The sequence below is a fragment of the Falco rusticolus genome, chromosome 5 (genome assembly GCF_015220075.1).
Source record: "Falco rusticolus isolate bFalRus1 chromosome 5, bFalRus1.pri, whole genome shotgun sequence".
Taxonomy (NCBI): Eukaryota; Metazoa; Chordata; class Aves; order Falconiformes; family Falconidae; genus Falco; species Falco rusticolus.
In genome coordinates, this window is record NC_051191.1 from 22,422,824 (window position 1) to 22,443,755 (window position 20,932).

The 20,932-nt window shown below is 43.5% G+C and overlaps 1 protein-coding gene across 1 annotated transcript in view; it reads right to left on the reverse strand.

The window, feature by feature from the left end:
* The window catches only part of ELAPOR2 (endosome-lysosome associated apoptosis and autophagy regulator family member 2), a 103,771-nt gene that overhangs the window by 41,444 nt on the left and 41,395 nt on the right, over window positions 1–20,932 (reverse strand). The window contains exon 2 of the mRNA XM_037390122.1: window positions 9,354–9,474. Coding sequence (XP_037246019.1) covers window positions 9,354–9,474 — 121 coding nt within the window. The remainder of the gene's footprint in view (window positions 1–9,353; window positions 9,475–20,932) is intronic.

Below are 20,932 nucleotides of genomic sequence, written 5' to 3' on the forward strand. Positions count from 1 at the left end.
GTTTAGGCTCGAAATGTGATCACACTGAAAGCTGATGTAACTTGGGGAAGAGTACCTTCCAAGGAAGAGAGCCTTCCTTTTCTTAAGAGTAAGTAATTTTCCCTTTTACTCAAGAAATTACAAAACAGAGCAATGCTTTTTCCAGTTCACCTCTTTGACAGGAACAGTACCATTTTCCCTAGCTGGCCTGGCACATAGAACAGTTTTATTATCACTTTTTACTTCATCATTTGGACACTGAAAGTTGTGGTTTTGGAAAGGAAGTAGTCAACAAATTCATGGAAGCGTAGCATAGAGTGGAGGAAGGCAGTCATCACCAAGAGGTTATCAACCACATTTGCTGCAAGGGTTACAACAGCCATCCTAGTGGCTCAGCACTGGAAATGGCAGGCCACATACCTCGGGGTGAGTGAGTACCTCTCCAGGCCCCACTGACTCCATCAGGCTTATTTTGGTTGCTCACCAACCAAAGTGATGGTGCAAATGCCTTTTAGTGCCATTTGCGATGTCCTCTGTGTGCGCACGCATGCACACAGACACACACAGAGTGCTTGCCTTTCATCCCTCTACCAACCCATAGCAAATCTCAAGGTCTTGCCAGCTGCTCTCCTGTTGAAAGAGAAGTTGGCAACTCAGAGGAAGCTGTGTTTAACTTATTTAATTACATCATGTGCACAAATAGGTTGAAGAAATCACCAAAACCACTAAGGCGAACTTTTCTTTTGGAAGTCTCAATATATACATCAACATGTAGTTCCTGGTAACTCTTCTCCAGGAATTAAACTCCATGGGTTCAGTGCAAACTCTTCTGCTTTTTTACTGACTCACCTAAAAGAATCTGTGCTTCAAAGAGCCAACAATAGGACTTTTCCTGCAAGGACAGTGTATTGCTAATGCACAGAGGAAAAAAATCTGGAAAAATTACTTGTAAAACTGGGGTATCTCTCAGGATAACAATACACTTTACAAAAACATCCAGATGGAAATGCCGTGGCAAAATGTAACCTTGAGCCTCAGTCTAAGTGAGAAGCCTAATGCCATCAATAGCACTCACCTACCTGACTTGGGTTAGGAACACGCATTAGCGGGGATGCTCTAGGAGGAATAGGATTAAACATTTGCTTGAGTGTTTTGCTAAATCACAGCCTCTTGGTAGCGACTCTCAAAGTGTGCCATGCACACCACTACTGCCTAAACACCTTTGCTATGTGACAGCCTTGCATTAATTCCTCAGCTTCACAGTGTTCCTCAGAGCAGCCACCACTGCTGTGTGCTAGTCCCCTCCCCAGTGTGCTCTAGTGGATAAGCCTTTCTTTTCTTTTCAGAAAAACCATAAAATTTTTCCTAGGGATTTGAAAGAGACTCAGGTACAGATGAGCTGCCCAGTCCTGCACGCTATAGGCACAAAAGTGCACTGGCAAAGATCATGACTTTGAAATCTACTTCTTGCATATCTTGCTGTTCATGTCAGCGGTCACTCCAGAGACAGAGTTATATTGTGGTTTTCTCTGTCAGACATTCTTATTTGCTAGGTAATACGTGACAGACCAAGGGCCAAATCTAAAGTATATCAAGAAATTCCGAGATTCCCTGGATTTCATGCCCAATTTTTGGGTGCTTACATTTGAGAGAGCAACCTTCCATATGTGATTCTTAAACATTTACAGGCAGCTTCATGGGAGCCATATTCAAAAGAGAAGGGAGAGGGGAAGGTGTCAGTCAAAATGAAGGAGGAGACCAGCATATACCATTTAAGTGAGCAGTCTTAAGGATGAAGGAACAAAAGGGGAGATCTTCTGAATAATTTTTTTAAGGCTCTCTCAAAATGGTATTTTCCTACAGCCCAGGATACCCAACAGCATCTGTCACCTTATGTAAGTATATCTATGTGCGTATGTCAGATCTAAATGACACGGTTAAACACCAGCAGCCATTAACAGCTTGACCTCATTGTTTCTTCCAAGGTAGACACCCAAAGAAGCAATGTCTGGATGACAATGAAAATGAAAAAAATATTAGTACATCAAGTCTGATGAAGACAAGATCCACTGCTTTCAAGCCACGAAAAAAAATGGCAATGCATACATGCCTAGTCCTCAGGGCTACGCTGATGCCGCCACACTTCCTCTCCTCAGTTGAAACAAAGAAATCCCAATCATTGCAAAGCCCATTAATGAGACCAGAAAATAACCCTCAGTGGATGTAATAAATAAATTGTAAATGTAAATGTGAATGTAAATACAAAAGGGAAAAAAAACTCTCTGATGATGTTAGGATTCACATGTTTGCTTCAAGAGGCCGCAACTGTGGACTTATTTAAGCCCTATGAAAACCAATTCTTCCATGCATTCACATACAAAGACAAAGATGCTGTGGCAACAATAAAGTTTTTTTGATTACATAACAAACCATTTTGAGATAACATAAATAAATGTGCTGTATAATAAAAAAAAGCACAATCCTCATGGGAGCATTTGTATGTATATTCGCAACCACATGTGCAGTAAATATTAAAGAAACTACTGGAACTTATTGCTATGTTCAAGTCTTCACCAGCCAAATTTAAAAATTCTAAGACAAACTTCAGAATAACCGATTTTTTAGCACAAAGACTGCACAGAATTTGCCTGAATATAAATCTAGCTGACAATGAACAGATGTAAATTTTATGTCACAATGCTGTAATACAAGCACACAGGCCTTGCCAGACGTGTAACATTCATTTTATATTATCCATCTGCACAGATATGTACGTGCATACTCCATATGTTATAAAATTTGCAGGTGCCCACTGACCTCAAGGGAGTTAGAGCCAGACCCACTTTTTACCTGCTTGGGATACTCAATCTTACCAGAGACCCAGAGAACATAAACCCCAAACCTTTTATTTAAGTTTTCTGTTAAGAACAGGAAAGTTAAAACTCCTGCAGATCACTTGAATTGTCTGAAGTGTTACAAAACCTACAAGCCTGAAAAAGGTCATTTGCCCTAATTGTGTCTAAAGTGCACTGCAATTAGCAGAAAGATCCATATCTCTTCCTGCGGTATCCTAGGAGTAGATCGCAGGAGCCAGAATAAACTCAACAGACACAACTCAGTAGCAATAAATCAGGACAGATTTTGCTCTCAGGCCTCAGTAAAGTCCATTGTAATTAAGGACAGTCTATTTTCTGAAGTCAGTGGAGCTTTCCACATGCTTACCGTTTGGCACAGGCTCACAAGCCTCACCTGAAAACCCGAGCACATTTCTGATCTCAAAGAAGTTGCTCCCGCATCAGTGGCACCAGGTAAAGCTGGAGTTTGCTAAGCAGAGCCATTACTAACTCCACGGCACCATACTCGATCAAGTTCTCCCATATTATCAATATCTTCTGTGTTTCCTTTCTTAAGAAATCTTGCTGATTATAATTGTAACTGGCATTTGGACGCTGACTATAACAGTGAACCTAGCAGGACTTTTTCCCCTCGAACATGGCAAATTCAACTCCTTTTGAAATTGCTCTATTATTCTCACTATAGTTTCTTCATTATGCACAAAACACCACTAAAATTAACAGATATTTATGAGATAATGTTGCAAACAAATCTTGTATAGGATGGCAAAAAAATATAACCCATATTCTGTGGAATAAGAGTTAATATAAAAAAAAAGAATTTGAGGTCAAAATGTGAAGCCTTTATGCCCTTTTTGGTCTCAAACTGCTGAGAGGAGCATATCAGTGCACCTGGGCACAGCAAGGGCACACTCTGAACCAGATATTTGGGTTGTATTTGAGTGAAGGGAGACGAAGAAGAGAGGAAGGAAAGGAGACCTGGAAGGAAAGCAGGTTCCAAATTCAGACTTTTAATCTGAGTGCAAAATGTGCAGCAATATGGTCAGGCTGGCAGAAAAGCCTGACTGTGGCCATCAAAACAGACTGTGGCGGTGTGTCAGTGGGAGCAGGATGGCAAGTCCTTCTCCTACTGCCAGGGCCCAAGAAGGTCACAGCATCCAGCCCCCACACCAAAACAAAGGATTTTCAGAGGTGCCCACCATAAGGTGGTGCAGGCAAGGGCTTAGCCCCAAAAGCAAACAGCTCCCATTGACTGCCACAGATATTTTCCATTTCAAAAGCCAAGCAAGGGCCCTGATGGCAGTGATCTTTATCAGCTAAATTTCCTTCATGCCATCATGACTCAGGAGCAGATCAGAGTGAGATCTGTGGTAATTAAAAATGAATGAGACCAAATTAGTTAAGCACATTCCCCACTGTCAAGAAGTAATGGAGCAATTCGGGGGTCTGGATTTCGCTGAGGGAGGTTCTCTGTCCACCACCAACCAGTGCAACAGTCCTTGCCTCCATGGACATACCCCACCTCCAAAACAGTACAGAGAAGGTGCCTGGTGGGGACATCTTACATGGGAAGCAGAGGAGAGCCACACAAAGTAGCTTTAAGTGTAATAAATATTGCAGTTTTCCTAGCAAAGGCGTTTGATGCACTTTCAATGCATCTCTCTGCAGGATGCCTTGCAACTGTGACGTGGAGGCATCAAAAATAAGACTCAGCTCTGAACGAGCTCAAGCCTGAGCAAGGTGGCCAAGCAACCTGGCATGGCCGTGCCATGGCCTGTCCAGAGCAGCCCAGCCCCATGGGGCAGGCATTGAGGTACCACACCACACTGAACGGCAAAATGCAGGCTGACACCCTGATGTGGGGTCTGAAAGCAGTGATGGCTGCAGCCAGCCCCACAAGGCAAGGAGATCAGAAAAAAAAAGAGGGGAGTGGAATATACTAGGGGAGTGGAATATAAAAGGGGTATGTTGTCCCAGTGCACTGTAAGCGAGCTACTGTGCTGCAGAGCTGTTCCTGCACCTTCCTTCCCTTGTCTGCCATCACAGCATAGCCAGACCTCCTCCAGCATCAAACACCTGTCATGCGAGGTTCCTTCCTTCTTCCTACCTCCCACCTGGATGACAGAGATGGGGAGGGGAGCAGGACAGGAAGGTGGGTCATCACACCACCCTGTGCTCCTGGCAAGATAAAGGAAAAAAAAAAATCTTTCTTCTAATAACTAGGGCATAAAGCTGTCAAAATATGACAGTCCTTTCTACTCTGAATCCCATGACTATTTCTTAGAGGACTCTGTCTTCTCTGCAGGTAAACTTTGCTGATTAAGTTTTTGAAGTCTCAAAAAAAGGGCTAAATCCAGACACGTTTTGGAAACTACAGCCATTTTGGGGAATGCTGGCAGTCACTCTCAGCAGGTCACAGTCAGCTGTGCTTTGCAGGTCGGCGTGCACTTCAAAATGCAGCAGAGCACAGAGGTACCTAACCTAACTTTAAATGGGTTCATTCAAACGAAAAGCAGTAAAACACCACATCCTGAAAATAAGCACATCTCGAGACACCAACCAAGGTCTGGTACCACAGTTAGATTGTTCCAGATATTTGAAGCACTTGAGCTAATACATTTTTAGCAATCTCAAGTGTCTTTCCACTCCACTGGAGACCACAGTCTAGACATATTTACAGAGCTGATTGGAGACATTTAACATATTGTTATACCATCTTTCAAATTCCTAGTTCAGGCACAATCTAAAGAGAATGACTGCTGAGCATTTGGAAGTCGGAGAGACTGGTGCAGTATTCTCAGGATCCAAAATTAATGACAGCCTGCAAGTCGCTTCTGTTTTCAGGGAGCAGTAAAGATCAATAGCAGATATTCTCAAGTGGCAGGCATATCTGCATAGATGAAAACAACTGCAAACAGTACATCGTGAAGTCAACAGCCATGGCAGGTACATTCCCAAAAATACTCACTTTTTCACCCAGATTCCTCCATATCCATTGTGTCCCAACCACCCCCAGGGACAACCACGGGTTCTGCCAACCTCAAGGAGATTAAAAAAAAGCCCTAAGAACTCTTCCTGCTACACAATCACAACCCCTTTTTTTTAAGAGGACATAGTTGACTGCACTGTATCTAAGGACTAGTAGATACCAACCAAAACTTCTGAAGATAACAGATCTCCAAGGCTGGAAATCATCCTATCTGGGGTAATTGTGCTGTGTTCCTTGGCTCTTCAGGCTGAAGAACTGAAAGAGATACCTAAGGGAGCCCAGGATGCTACCAAATATTAAGGTGAGCCCCAGTGTCAATGTGTTCTCGCATGGGGTAGGATCCACAAGATGTAGGAGGATCTAATTAATTTGCAGAATGTCCAGTAAAATGTCAAAGGATATGGCATTGTTACAGTATTTCTTGATAGGCCTCAAGACAAAATAACACTAGGCCTATGAGAAAAGGCAGGCATTTCAAGGAGTCATTAATGACTTGGTGAGATGCGCATGCAACCCCTGGCCAAGCCTGCAGTGCAAATCTCACTCTGTACACAATCCACTGAGAACACGAGTTGTAGCGGCCCCAAATACAGATCCTTTCATTCTCCTCAGGCTACAGAAATCTGTGCTTTTAGTATAAGACAATCCTTGGTTCAGCTAGTGTGTTGTCAAGCGAGAGAGAAGCCACCAGCTCAGATGATATGGCGAGTCACTGAGGGGGTGTCTACCTGTCATCATTTTCAATACAAGTCATCATCAACAACAGACCACCATGTGCAAACTCTAAAGGACTTGAGGGCACACACTTTTCCAGAGTTGCCTCTCCTGGTATGCCCCACCCATTGAAGAATTGACTGTCAGCCAAACCCTCCACTGGTTCAAATATATTGTGGTAAATACTACCACATTAGCCAAGCCGAAGGGGGGGGGTGGGGGGTATTCATTACACATTCCTGCAGTGATTGACTGCTGTTGACAGATTCATGTTTTCAGCCTGAAAGATTGGCTGTTCTTAAAGCAAAAGGTGAAAGACTATGAGATGAGAAACCTAAAATGACTTCTGCCATCAGAATACAGCCAGATATCTCCTGAAGCCAGATTGTCACAGCACTCTCCAAACTAGCCAGATGCAACAAGGTCTTTTTACCATCTCATACTAACATACTTTTCATGCCAGTTCCTCTGCTGCCTTCTCCTAGTCTCTCCTCATCCAGGGCACATGTTCTCTCTCTTCTTTCTGCTTCTTCTCTCTTCCTCGGCTGCACTCTCTTCATTGACTGCCCAGCCTCTTAACAGAACCAGCCACAGCTGCACCTTGTCTAAATTGGCCAACCCATCACCCCTGAAGCAAACCCACAGTTGTAGATTATCAATGCTGATTAACCCAGCTTCATTCCTCTACACCAGACAATCTGCTACAGACTACTAAAGACAGAACTCCATTAACACCACTGTGCTCCCAAGAGCCCAGAGAGATGAGATCTGAAGGGCTCAGTAAAAAAAGTCAAATATCCAACTGCTTCTCAAACCAGCTGAATTGCCATGGGACTTTACAGCAACACTACAAGGAGAAGAGGTATCTACCAAGATGAGTTTTCTAGTGTATTTAACAGAAACCTGTACTTTGGTATATAATATCACAGCCAATCTACTGGCCAAAGTTTTCCCCTCATCTAGTAGGGGGCCAGATATGGAGAAGCCAGGGATCCATCTGTTGTTATAAAACAGTTGAACTTTCATTGGAATTGATTTAAGACCAAAAAGACACACAAATAAGAGAAGATACAGATAGAAGTGTACCATTTGTCAAAATCTGTAGCAGAAAGTCAAGGAGAGTATAAGGTTGATGGACCTTACACCATTTAACACAAGATGAAAGAAGAAATGCTGTATATCAGAAAAAATTATTTATGCCAATGCAGTCCACAGTACACCAAAAGCGGTTGTGCAGCAGAAGGGGTAACACCATCTGCCTCTTTATAGTGGAGACAGCAAAAAGCAACAGGCTTGAAGTATAACAAGGGAGATTCAACAGCAGAAAAAGCTGTAGCAGGAGGGAAAATGAAAAGAACAAAATAGTTGAGCAAATATCTGAAAAGCTTCTGGGCTTTTCATCACCAGAGGTCCCTGAAAACAATCCAGCCAAATATCAGCTATGAATGACAAAGTCATGGCTACTATAGCTATCTGAGCTGGGGGATGAAACATGAGATCACCTGAGGTACTTCCCAGCCCTGTGTTTCTGTAATTGAAAAATACATCCTAAGGATATACAGAGATTCCACATTTAAAACATCAGAAACTAAACCTGAATATCAGGAATGACACAGGCAACTTCTCCAGTGATGCTTGCAAGCAGTCAGAAATCTTCCGTGGTCAACGCTGCTACAGAAAACATGTGCCTCAAACTGGAACATATGTCATAAAGAAATAAACGATAAACATTTACAGGAGGAGAGTCAGAAGTGAGTAAATCTCACCTCTCCTACAGTAGAACTGAAAGCATGTTCATAGAATCATAGAATCAATAGAATCATTTAGGTTGGAAAACACCTTTGAAGATCACCAAGTCCAACCGTTAACCCAGCACTGCCAAGTCTACCACTGAAGTAACGTCCCTAAGCACCAACCACATCTACCTGTTTTTTAAACACCTCCAGGGATGGTGAATCCGCACCTCCCGGGGCAGCCTGTTCCAGGCCTTTTACACACTTTCAGTGAAAAAAATTTTCCTAATATCCAATCTAAACCACGTTGCTGTTGTTCATCCTGTTTGTCAGATGCAATAACTTATACCCACGATTCAAATTACTGAGAAAGTAAAGCACTGCCAGGATCTTTCCTGGAGAGAATTGCTAGAGCAAGAAAGTGTGATGGGAAAGAGCATTCAGCCTCGGAAGCTACAAAACAATGAGGGAACAGTTCAAACTTATTTGTAGAGTAGCAGTTTGCATATGTCCCCAGATGCAAAGAAATGTAACATTTCAAAAAAACCCGCGGGACCAAGTGATACGAGAACACTCTTAGCTGTTAAAAATAAATTCAGAGATAAATAGCATGTGAAATCTTCACCATGAAAATAACTCAGGTAAATAAGACATGTAAAAGTCTTTACTTATGCATTCAGCTTACAAATAGCTAAATAATGCAGGTAATAAGAATGTGGACACTATGCAAATATAATTTAGCTACTCCTGGTCACCATTTTGGCCAGTGCAGCTACAAATGAACTGGAGAGCCACAGAACTTAGAGTATGGCAGCTCAGGACAAGCAACAACATCTCTTCAAGGGGTGTTGTAACAGATGTGCCTTGTCCATAAATGAGCATACAAGGGTATGAGATACTGAGCTGTACAACTATGCTGCAAAGACAACTCCTGCTCCACCACTTCAAGAGATGAGGAAGGACTGGAGGGGAAGGACCAATGCAGGGACACTCAGCACATCAGTGACAAAGCTAAGAAGCCCTGCCAGGGTCAATAGCATAAACAGCTAGTAATGGTCTGTAAAATGAAAAGTGCCAACATACTGCATTCCTTCCCTTTCACCGGGTCGGGTAGTCCAGAGCATTCCACCGATGGATTTGGGACAGCCACCCTCCATCTGGAGCCACTGCTGTCGCACTCTGTGTACTCGAAGTGGTAATCTGTCTGCAAGCAATTACAAAGAGGTTCAGTTTCATCATAACATTTGCATATTAAGCTCATTAATCAAGACCGGGATTAGCAAACTGAGTTATAATTAAACCAGAAAGGAAGTAGCTGGTGTGGAACATACTGTGCAGAACTCTCACAGCTTTGATGATCACTGCGTATCATCACAGAGCAAGCACAAAGCACATCGGGTGCTGTGCAGCGCAAATGTTAAGGCAGAAGGGGGGATTTGCAAAAGCACTTGAGAGACAGGACACAGATTCCACTAGAATTTTTTTCCTAGTCTCTCAGAGTAGGACAGATCCCAAACTTCTGGCTGTCACGATATCTGATCTACAGCAACCACCCAGGCTTCCTCATTGGTCAATGGAGCAGGAGAAAGCCATACCTCTCCCCTGTTGGGTCGGATGTCTAAGATGGATGGGAACAGTCACCTTCTGGGAGTGCCTCTTCACTGATTTCAGAGGAAGCCCAGACAAATTAGGGGAGATAAACCCAATCTCGGGATACCTCTGAAAATGCATGCAGGGTTGGCTCTGAGGAATACCTCAAGGCAGAATGACAGTGCAAAGGGACATCAGCCCCATGGTCTCTGTGGCTGAGATCAGCCATGAGTAGTCTAAGTGAAAAGTAGTAAGAAACTTCCTAACGTTAAAGAATATTAGCTATTTATCTTACCAGTAATGTTGAATCAGATCCCACATACAATCTAGAGTCACATCTAGTTGCATTTTTAGTTTTGCCTTTGTAGCTTTGTTTCCAAATTCATAGCCCAAAATTTTACTATTAAAATAGACCTCAATAACACCTTGTTCTTGAACCAGCTTGGTATCAAGCAGGAGTTTGGGTGAAGCTGGCAGAATTAGCGTATAACTTCCTTCAGAAGGAACAGACCTATATTAAAATTACACATACAAGCAAGCTCCATGAGACGTCTCCACATGGGCAAGGCCACCTCCAGCTCCCTTTGCAGTCAATAAAGGGAAAACTATTTTTGACACCTACTGCAGAAGGGATGAGGAGATAACACAAGTGCTCAAAACACTTCTTTCTCTCCACTGGCTACAGAGGGAGATCAGCCGCTTGGTTTGGATGAAGACTTCTCTATTCTCTCAGCAGAACCGCACCTCCAACACTGCATGGCCCTGCATGGCCCATAAAAATAACACACAAAATCATGGGACTGGGGAAAACGGGATCAGAGCTTTAGCTGCAGACTTGACATTTATGCAGCTTTAGGGCAAACTGGTGCAGTGGATCCATAAAGTTTCATTGGTTCTTTTCAATTTAGCTGGCTTCTCCTGGCAGGACAGGCCATGAAACAAGGAGGAGGAAGGCAGTGGTCGCGTCCACAGCCTGAGAGACACCCAGAAGAGCTCCTTAGCTGGTGTAGCTCTCTCTCACTGGTGCAAAACCCACCCACGAGGCAGCATATATCTGCCTTCTTAAAGATCTGTGACACTGTGACTGCAGACATCTGTCCCCAAGCTATGCTCCCCTAGGAGGAGGTACTTTGTGCACATGAGGATTATTTTGGGGGCAATCTTTTCCTGCTCTTTCTATGACCTGACCCCTTGCAGTGCCGACATCCCACATGATGGAGAAGAAGGGGAATCAGGTGGATGACAGTCAGTCCATGCTGTCTCTGGTACAGATTAGCTAATCCATGCAAATATTCAACTGACTCACAAGAAGACAACTTGCAATCCTCCTTATTTACTTGTAGAAACACAAACAATACTGAGTTTAATACTTCTCCTACTGTTACCACAGGTCTCCAGAGACATTCAGATATTAATAAAGTTTGAAATAAATATCATTAACACCTTTGCTATTTTGCATCTGAATGCAAAAACTATTCTGATTTCTCTGAAATTAAGGTTTTCAGGGTTCAATAAATGCCTTTGTGGCTCAACCTATGGTTTAGAAACCTAACTAACAGAACAATGGAAAGGAAAACTATTTGTCTCAAAAATAAACCAAGGCATAAGAAGATACTATCAAACCCAGAGCCACACATGAAATCCAATGCACCACACTCAATTCTACAAATATACTCAGTTAAAGTATGCATTTTCCACCTTCCATCTCATTATACAGCCTTCAAGGAACAGAAAAAAACCAGTCCTTATTATCTTAGTATGAAATCTGCCTATAAGGCAACCAGAATACATAAACATCTGTAATAGACCTATCTCATAGTTCACATCACATAAGAAAAAAAATGATCTATTAAATTAAATATGCAAGACTTGAGTGAAGCAAAGGGTATTGAAATGCTCTGAATCTGACTCATGTTCAGATCTCTTTTCTGTTTCATATCAGGTCAAAAAATTATAATGAGCAGTTTGGTGTTAACAATCCAGATTGCTTTCACAGCTACCCTATCAAAACACACTTCAGGGATGTCTAGCCAGGGATGTCTAGCCAGCGTGCAGCCAGAGGGGGTCTCAGAAGTGGTGCAGCTGTGAGGGACACACCATGCAGTGCAGAATCATCTCCTTTACTGGTCGTCTGATTGTCAGCTATCACCAGACATTCAAAACTCAGGACAGTAACTGAAATTATAAAGAAAAAGCTCTTTCCAAGTTCAAGAAGAATCAGGTCTCCATCTCTCCTGTTTCATCCCTCCATGGAAATCTCTCCAGCTGTAACCAGTCAGATGATGTTTCTGGAGAGCTGTTCTTCCCTCTGACCACCCCATCCCTGTATGCAGCGAGCCATGTCCACAGAGGAGTCCCAGGACTCACAGGGAAAGTTACACAGCAGAACTAGAGTTCTTACATAGTCTCTTTCCATCACTTTTTTCACTATTGTGCTCAGTTCTTTTATGGAATTGGCGGATTTTTTTTGTTGGTGTTTTGGTGTTTTGTTTTGGTTTTTTTTGTTTTCTATCTGACCTTCAAATCAACTTTATTGCTGAAAAACAGTCCACAGACTTGGTTGTTCCTCTGGTAATTGACTGTAATGAAGACTCTGCAAATTGATTTCTGTCCTTGGGCACACATGCATAACTCAAAAAATCTCTGCCAGCTCATAGAATGGTTTGGGTTGGAAGGGACCTTAAGGACCATTTAGTTCCAGCCCCCTTGCTATGGGCAGGGACACTTCCACTAGACCAGGTTGCTCCCAGCCCCGTGCAACCTGGCCTTGAGCACCCCCAGGGATGGGGCACCCACAGCTGCTCTGGGCAGCCTCTGCCAGCGCCTCACCGCCCTCACAGTAAAGAATTTCTTCCCAGTATCCAATCTAAATCTCCCCTCTTTCAGGTTAAAGCCATTCCCCCTTGTCCTGTCACTGCAGGCCCCTGTGAAATGTCCCTCCCCAGCTTTCTTGCCGGCCCCTTTAGGTACTGGGAGTTGCTCCAAGGTCTCCCTGGAGCCTTCTCTGCTCCAGGCTGAATCACCCCAACTCTCCCAGCCTAGCCTCATAGAAGAGGTGCTCCAGCTCCCTGAGCATCCTTGTGGTCCTCCTTTGGACCTACTTGAGCAGGTCCATGTCTTTCTTATGCTGGAGGCCCCAGAGCTGGAGGCAGTACTGCAGGTGGGTTCTCACCAGAGCTGAGTAGAGGGGCAGAATCACCTCTCTTGATCTGCTGGCCACACTCCTTTTGATGCAGCCCAGGATGGGATTGGCTTTCTGGGCTGCTAGTGCACATTGCCAGCTCATATTCAGTTTTTCATCTACCAGTACCTCCAAGTCCTTCTCCACAGAGCTGCTCTCAATCCACTCATTGACGAGCCTATATCCGTATTTTGGATGACCTTGATCCAGGTGTAGGACCTTCCACTCGGGCTTGTTGAACTTCACGAGGTTCACAGAGGCTGTCAAGGTCCCTTTGGATGGCACCCCTTCCCTCTAGAGTATCAACCATACCAGGCAGCTTGGTGTCATCCACAAACTTGCTGAGGATCCCATCGTCCCTGTCCCCAGCAAAGATGTTAAACAATACTGGTCCTAATACAGACCCCTGAGCAACACCACTCATCACTGGTCTCCACCTGGACATTGAGCCATTGACCACAATTCTTTGACTGTGACCCTCCAGCCAATTCCTTATCCATTGAGTGGTACATCCATCAAATCCATTACAGAGAAGGATGTCATGTGGGACAGTGTCAAATGTTTTGTACAAGTCCAGGTAGATGACAATAGTTGCTCTTCCCTCATCTACCAATCTTATAACTCCATTGTAGAAAGTCACCAAATTTGTCAGGCATGATATGCCCTTAGTGAAGCCATGTTGGCTGTCACCAATCACCTCGCTGTTTTCCATGTACCTTAACGTAGTTTCCAGGAGGATCTGCTCCATGAACTTGTCAGGCACAGAGGTGAGAATGACTGGCCTGTAGTTCCCTGGGTCTTCCTTTTTTTCCTTTTTTAAAAATAGCAGTTATGCTTCCCCTTTTCCAGTCAGTGGGAACTTCAGCAAACTGCCATGAGTTCTCAAATATGATGGATAATGGCTTCATCCGCTAGTTCCCTCAAGACCTGCAGATGCATCTTATTGTGTCCCTTGAACTTGTGCAACTTCAGGTCCCTTAGATGGTCTCAAACTTGATCTTCTCCTACCACGGGCAGCACTTCATTTTCCCAGTCCCTGCCTTTGGATTCTGTGAATTGGGCAGCATGGTTAGAGCACTTGCTGGTAAAGACCACAGCAAAAAGTTGTTGAGTAACTCAGCCTTTTCCATGTCTGTTCTCATGGCTGAGTTTTTTTGAGTTATGCATGTGTGCCCAAGGGCAGAAATCAATTTGCAGTCTTCATTACAGTCAATTACCAGAGGAACAATTTCACTCATTGGGGTGGGGGTACAGTTTCTTTCATCTTCCCTTGTTGTCTTATATAGCTGAAGAAACCCTTTTTATTTTTCATGCCCCTAGCCAAGTTTAGCTCAAGCTGTCCCTTGGCTTTCCTATAGTATACTATACTACACTACACTATTCTATAGTTCTTTTCCTCTATACTACAGTTTTACCTAGAAACAGCCACTGAAGGCCCAGCTGTATCCCTCTTTTATAACTAGAATATATCTGTGCTGCACCACAGGCATGACCGCAGCTTACACTTTGGTTGGACCACTGGTCAGCTTTAAATTAACCAGCTCAGCTACTTACAGTGAGTGAACATAACTGCATGGAGCTCTGGTTCAGCTAAATGATCCAGCATCTCAAGCTGGTTTAGCAGCCACAGTGACACTGCCCTCAGCACCCAGTGTAGCTCAGGTCCATTCCTACGAGCTGGAAGCACACCTTGAATGCAGCACCAATGCTTTCAGAGCACACATGATGTAGGCAGGCACTGGACATTGCCCATTAACACTGGCTTACCCAGCTCAGCACTTCCAATCTGCCTCACCAATTTGAACTTCCACATATAGAAGGCTGACAAAGGAGCCTCCTCAGCACTGTGGGACACTTACAACACCTTTGCCTCTCACTGAAAAATGCTGTTGCATTATGTTGAGATTTCTCCTCCTCCTTGATGGAGAAGTTTCTTCACCCAGCAGTTCTCTGAAATTAATTTCATGGCAAATCCATTGCCAGATGTTATTCGTTGCCAGCTATTACTGTTTTTGCTTTCAATGTTTTTTCCCCACTATCATCCAGACATATAGCATCTTTAAATTTGGCCATGGGCCTGTTTGAATTTTAACTGTAATTCTGGCTCTGGTTTAGTACTTTTCTGGGCTTGGCCTTAATGTTCTAAACATGTCCTTCCCCCAATTCAGCTTTATTTCCTCTTACATTTCCTATTTTATTGCTCATAAATCCTAGGCTTTGGCAAAACTGGTTTGAACTTCAGTCCCAAAGAGTAGGTTTCCATAGGAAAGTGTCTCTCAGGAAAAAATGAACAGTACCCCATACAGGGTTAAGCTTTAAAAAAAAGCGATTTTGTAAATGGAAAATTGATGCTGTTCCAAGAAGCCACTCAGAATCAATGTGTAGTCCTCAGCATTACATTTTAAATGAAAGTTTAATAGTAACTTGAAAAAATCCACCAAAAATAGGCAAGTGTGTTTGTCTTATCCTCTGTTGAATTTTGCTTTCTTGTTCTTGGAGAACAATTTGTGAAACCACATCTCCACTACCATGCAAAGCTGCTACAAGAAACTCTCTGACATGCATATGTTCTTTTTCAAGGACACCACATGATGTCAAAGAGATGGTGCACTGGTCACAGCTCTGCTGGGGGGAGAAAAAAATGACAGAATTGGCTGGTGTCCTAAGTTCAAAAAGCATCGATACAGGATCGATATTGTGTGCCTACCACACTCTCACAGGTCCTGTGCAAAACTCCAGCAGACATCTTCTGGCTCCCTGGGGGCACCTGTACCTCCTGCCCTACAACCCTTCTCCAGCTCCCAATCCACCACGAGCCAGCTGAGCAACAGTTCAGCAAGGCATGTCCCCACCAGTGTGTCCTCCAGCTCCACTTCCCTTCTCATACAATCCTTGGCCTGACTTTAAGTGGCACTGAGTACTCTTCCTTGCCCAGCTCCCTAGACCCAGTGGACATCATGTTAGATGTCTCCAGTGCAGACCTCTACATCGGAGCTAGTCATGTCATGGTCCTTTACAACAGCTGACAGACACAGGAATCGCCACAGCTTCTCTTGTCTTAAAGTAAATGCCTATTTCAGGGCATTTCTGAAACTCTAGAACCATCTGTTTCGTCGCCATTGACTGGAGAGCTTTCTCCCAGATGACCCCCTGTAGAACCGAGCTTTCCCCATGACAAAAAGCAACACCTGCTTCAATGTCTTTCCTGTTTTTCTGCACCAACCTTTTCATTTCCTCCTTTCACCTAGATGGGAGATACCCTGTAGCCCTTCCCACTTAACTAGAACTTTTAGAAGTTTTAGAAATTTATAGAAGGGCAGAGAGGGCACAAGCCCTTACAAACAGTTCCCAAATGCACTGAACACTTGATCTGAGCAGAAAACAATGGATGAAGCCCAGCAGCAATAAACATTTAGCATATATGTTATGAAATACAATAGCAAGAGTCTCTTGCAATTTAACAGCTTGCTCTGCTCTTCTTGTTTTCCAAACACAGACACCACTGAGCCAAAGACAAAAAGAAAAAATTCTCCTGTCCTACCTGCCACAATATTACTAAGCAACAACTCTCAAGAGGTCTGTCACTTACTCCTTCCCTGAACTTGCATTGCTTGTTCCACTGATACTTTTGCTTAACCCGATTAGCTACACACAATGCTATTAAAAGATATTGCTTGCTAAAAGGGGCATCCATAATCTTTACAGACCCATGTGCTATCCATATTTACAAGTGCAGCAGGGACTGGCTGTGTATTTGTTAAAAAAAAACCACCCAAACAAAACCATGAAGACCCACACACAAATAAAAGACTCTTTAAGGAAAGAATGAATACAGAAGGAGATAAGAAGGGAGTCCCACCTCACTGAGCACCCTTGTGATCCCCCCAGACTAATCACACTGAAAAGGAGACAACATTTTCACTACCCTGGTACACCAAGACATGATAGCCCAAAGATGGCAAACGTAGAGACATGGCAGCCTCTCTGCACAGCTGTGTTCCCCCATGCCTGGCCTCTGTAGCATTAGCCCACTCAAGGACTACTCTCTCAACACCTTAAGACTACTCCAGTGCCTTTAAGTGCTGCCTATCAGTCACTTCTCCTAATTTAGGCTTTGAAGGAGGAGATCCAAGTTCCAATTTCTTATTAGTTTCAGGCATTCTAGCCCATCCTCCTCTTTTACTGCACTCGGTATTTCTAATTGTACTCTCTGACATCAGCAAATATCCCCGCTTCCCCCTGCACTTCTACCATCCCAGCCCATGGGTGAGCAGCAGAGCCGTCCATCAGCAGGGCTCTGTCACATCCCTCATTTGGACCTAACACCCAGCTCTGCACTGCTCCTGAACGTGAACAACATGCCTCTTTAATCTCCTTTGAAATTACTTATATTAGTGCTTTTCAGCTGCAGACTTGAACCAAGCTTTCAATTATTTCCATCCATATTCCTAAATCTCCAAATTCCTAAAGACATTTTCATGTATTCTGTCACATTTCTCTTTCTGGACTCCTAATTCATTTGCAACTTTCTTGGCAGTGAGAAACCCAGCCTAATTGCATTACTTAGAACTCCAAAAGGCAGCTGCATATATTTAGACTTGCTGAAAATCAGGCTATTTGCATCTCGAGCCTAATTCAAGCACTAGGTTTCAATCACCAGAAACTGAGGTTGAAACACTGCCAAAACCATCTGTAAATTAAAGATGAACTGAAAAGGTTTACTGAATGCAAGCCAAAATTCAGCAAAAATATATCACCAATATTTGCGAGGAATCAGAATAAATAACAGGTTAGGTAAGTTTTTATATAACCTTTTAAGGCAACAAGCCTTATCAATGTTTAGACACGACCAGCTGATGGAAAAGTGTTCAGACGAGTATCATATCCCGTGGAAATGTGAAAGGCATTGAGGTCTCATACTGACCAGGTCAAAGGACTTCTTTTGCCCTTGGTCAACATCCTGCAGCACGGGAATGTGGTCAGCAGGGAGAGGAGGTGCTTCCAGCACACCTCAGATGTTCAGAGCAGGGCACATGAATTGTATTCATTTCTTCCTCCAGAGCTGGAGGAGCTAGCTAGCCTAGCTTGTACACACAGACGTTTCCACACAAGCACGTGAAGTTAGGTGGGACAAGTTCTGCCCATTGCACCTCTTCACCCAGCTGGGACGTGCTGGGCTGCCATTCGCATTTTGAACACATGGGTGCAGCCTCTGAACTACTCCTAGTCCAAGCGGCACCCACCTCTCAGCTGAGCCTCCCCGAGATGCTTGTCATAGAAATAACACATTATTACTATGGCAGAGTTTAAAAGTAAGAGATAGCAGGGCTAGAAGGACACTTCAGAAGCCATTTAATCCATCTTCCTGCCCCTCATACCTAAACCATTCCTGACAGAAGTTTGCCTAAACTGTTAGAAACCCCCCCATGATGAATGTTACATAGCTTTGCATGGTAAAGCTCATAGTTATCAGCTAGATAAAATGATGTTAATGTGCACAGACCATTCATCAAGCATCTAATGAAGCAGTTACCATCATCAAGGAAGCTGAGCACAACAGCTAGAAGAAATACCTGGGGATGAAGGGTTTATTTGTTGAAAAGCACAGCCCAAAAGGCACCATTGTGACATATAAACAGTATTCAGAGAGTGTGGCTGGCACTAAAGTATGACTATGTGCTTCCAAGAAACTGCATTTTACTATGCTATACATCTACCATACATTTACTCTATGGTTTGTTACGGACAGTGCATTCCCATGTAACACATCACCTGCATGAAATTTCAGGGCTGTGCTCTGAGCAGCGTCTTCTCTTGGCTTTCAGCCACCTTCCCTCTGGCTGAAATCAGTGGAGATTTCACCAGCCTCACCGGGCACCCAGCAGGGCCAGACACAATCATCTTTCAGCAGACGGTGCACTTTCTCACTCTGACATTTCTTCAGCCTTTGCCAAGTCCCTTTCAGCAGCAGTCCAGTAATGACTAGGAGAGCTTTTATTATTATTATCGTATTCATCCTTCCAATGGCCATTTTCAGCCTGAAAAGGTCAGGTCAGCCGACAGCCCTCTGACTGTGAGAAAACTATTTTTCTTTTAAATAAAACTTCACAAACAAGCTATGTGCAGCCCTACCCCAGCCATCTTTGAAAGTGTCTGGGATTATTTATTTTTCTAACCTACTGGACAAGTAAGCTTTAGTACAACAGTGGCTCTTTCATCTCAGGTCTCATCTGTTGCGGAGCTAAGTCAATAAAAGGTATACATTGACTTCAAAGGACAACAGGATGAGCCACAGTCAACCAGCTCATGTACTCATCACCCTAAGCCTTAAGTAACAGGCGATGGGCATTGCAATCCTTGCAAGTAACACTCCAGAGAAAGAAAAGACCTTTTCTGCCTTTTCAGATCATCCCGTTGAATTTCATGGGTGGAGATACCAAATACAGAATTCTACCGGATGGTGCAAAATGGCCCTTGAAAATACTGGTTTTGGCCAGACAAACTATATGTGTGGAGGCAACTCCAGTGATGGCTTAATAAGATAATATGGGATATTGGGCAGCTTGCCTGTTCCAACCCATGTTTTTCCTCTTCCCTTGTGCCGGTGCTACAGTTTAAAAGAACCTGGTCCATCATAAAGTCCTTTTTTTCCCACTAGTTTCCAGCCAGAACAGCTCCTTGACCCAGTTCATCGCAGGCACTGTGAGCACTGCTGTGGACACAGAGAAAGTGGCAATGGGTGGCTGAGGCAGAAAGATGGAGAGGGGAAGAAAAGCAGAGAACAGGACTAGCCTAATGGCCACATGGACTTAGACTGGGTTAAACTGATGGTGAAAGTATGCCTTGATCCTGATGTCTCCTCTCCCACCTTTCACAGCTGTGTTATTCAAGGATTTTGGTCTCTCTCAGGCACCACAAATCCGTTTAATGAATATGGAAATTAAAACAGTCTCTAGGGATACACATCTCCACAGCCACTCAACAGAATTTCCAAATGCATATTCTGGATCATAGCAACAAAACCTTACAAATCTTCATCAAAGAGAGACTTCTTAATGCAAATCAGGCCATAAAAAATAGAGTTACAGAATAAACTTTGTGTTTTAACTTCATCTTTCATAAAACACTGATTCCTGTTTCAATACCTTCTCCCCCTGCTTTACGTAAAGCAGCTTGCAGGAAAGTCATCAGCAAGAAATTCAGACATGACACTACATGCTTGCATGGTATCTTAAGCCCTAAAATATATCTTTCCTAAAGGAGAAAGTTGGAGTTAAACCCTCCTGCCCCATTTCATTGCCCTCCCCCCATAGCTGGACTTGGGTAATTCAGAGGTGCGGGACTGAGGGCTGTAGACACATCTCAGATAAAGCACATAAGATGGAACTAGTAAATGGTACCTTGTAAAAATGGCAGGAGATCTTAAAACCTTCAGCAAACAGGAGGATTAGGTTCTTTTCTAATGCATGGGTGGGTTAGTATGGTCCAGAGGCATAAGTCCTCCTCCTTGGTCAACTGCTGGCTTGCTGTGGAGTCTCAAAGAAGCCTTCACTCACCTGCCCTATGAGTATAATCTCATTTTGCACACCTGGAGATCACACACTTTGCAGATTATTTTAGGAGCCAGACCATCTTTGAGTGTCCTACCTAATGTCAAATTATGCGACAAGTCAGGAGTGGGAATCCAGAAGCCAATTCCTTCAACAGATAATAGTTATTACTCTACAGGCAAAGGGCAAAACCACAAAACAGACCTAAATTAGTTCACGTAATTCCACAGCATTTTGCCCACTGTCTGCATAATACAGAAGAATGAAGGGCTTGGACCACTTACCTTCTTTACATTTAAGACTCAGTAACAGGCCAGTTACACAAGCCTCAAAGAGGACAC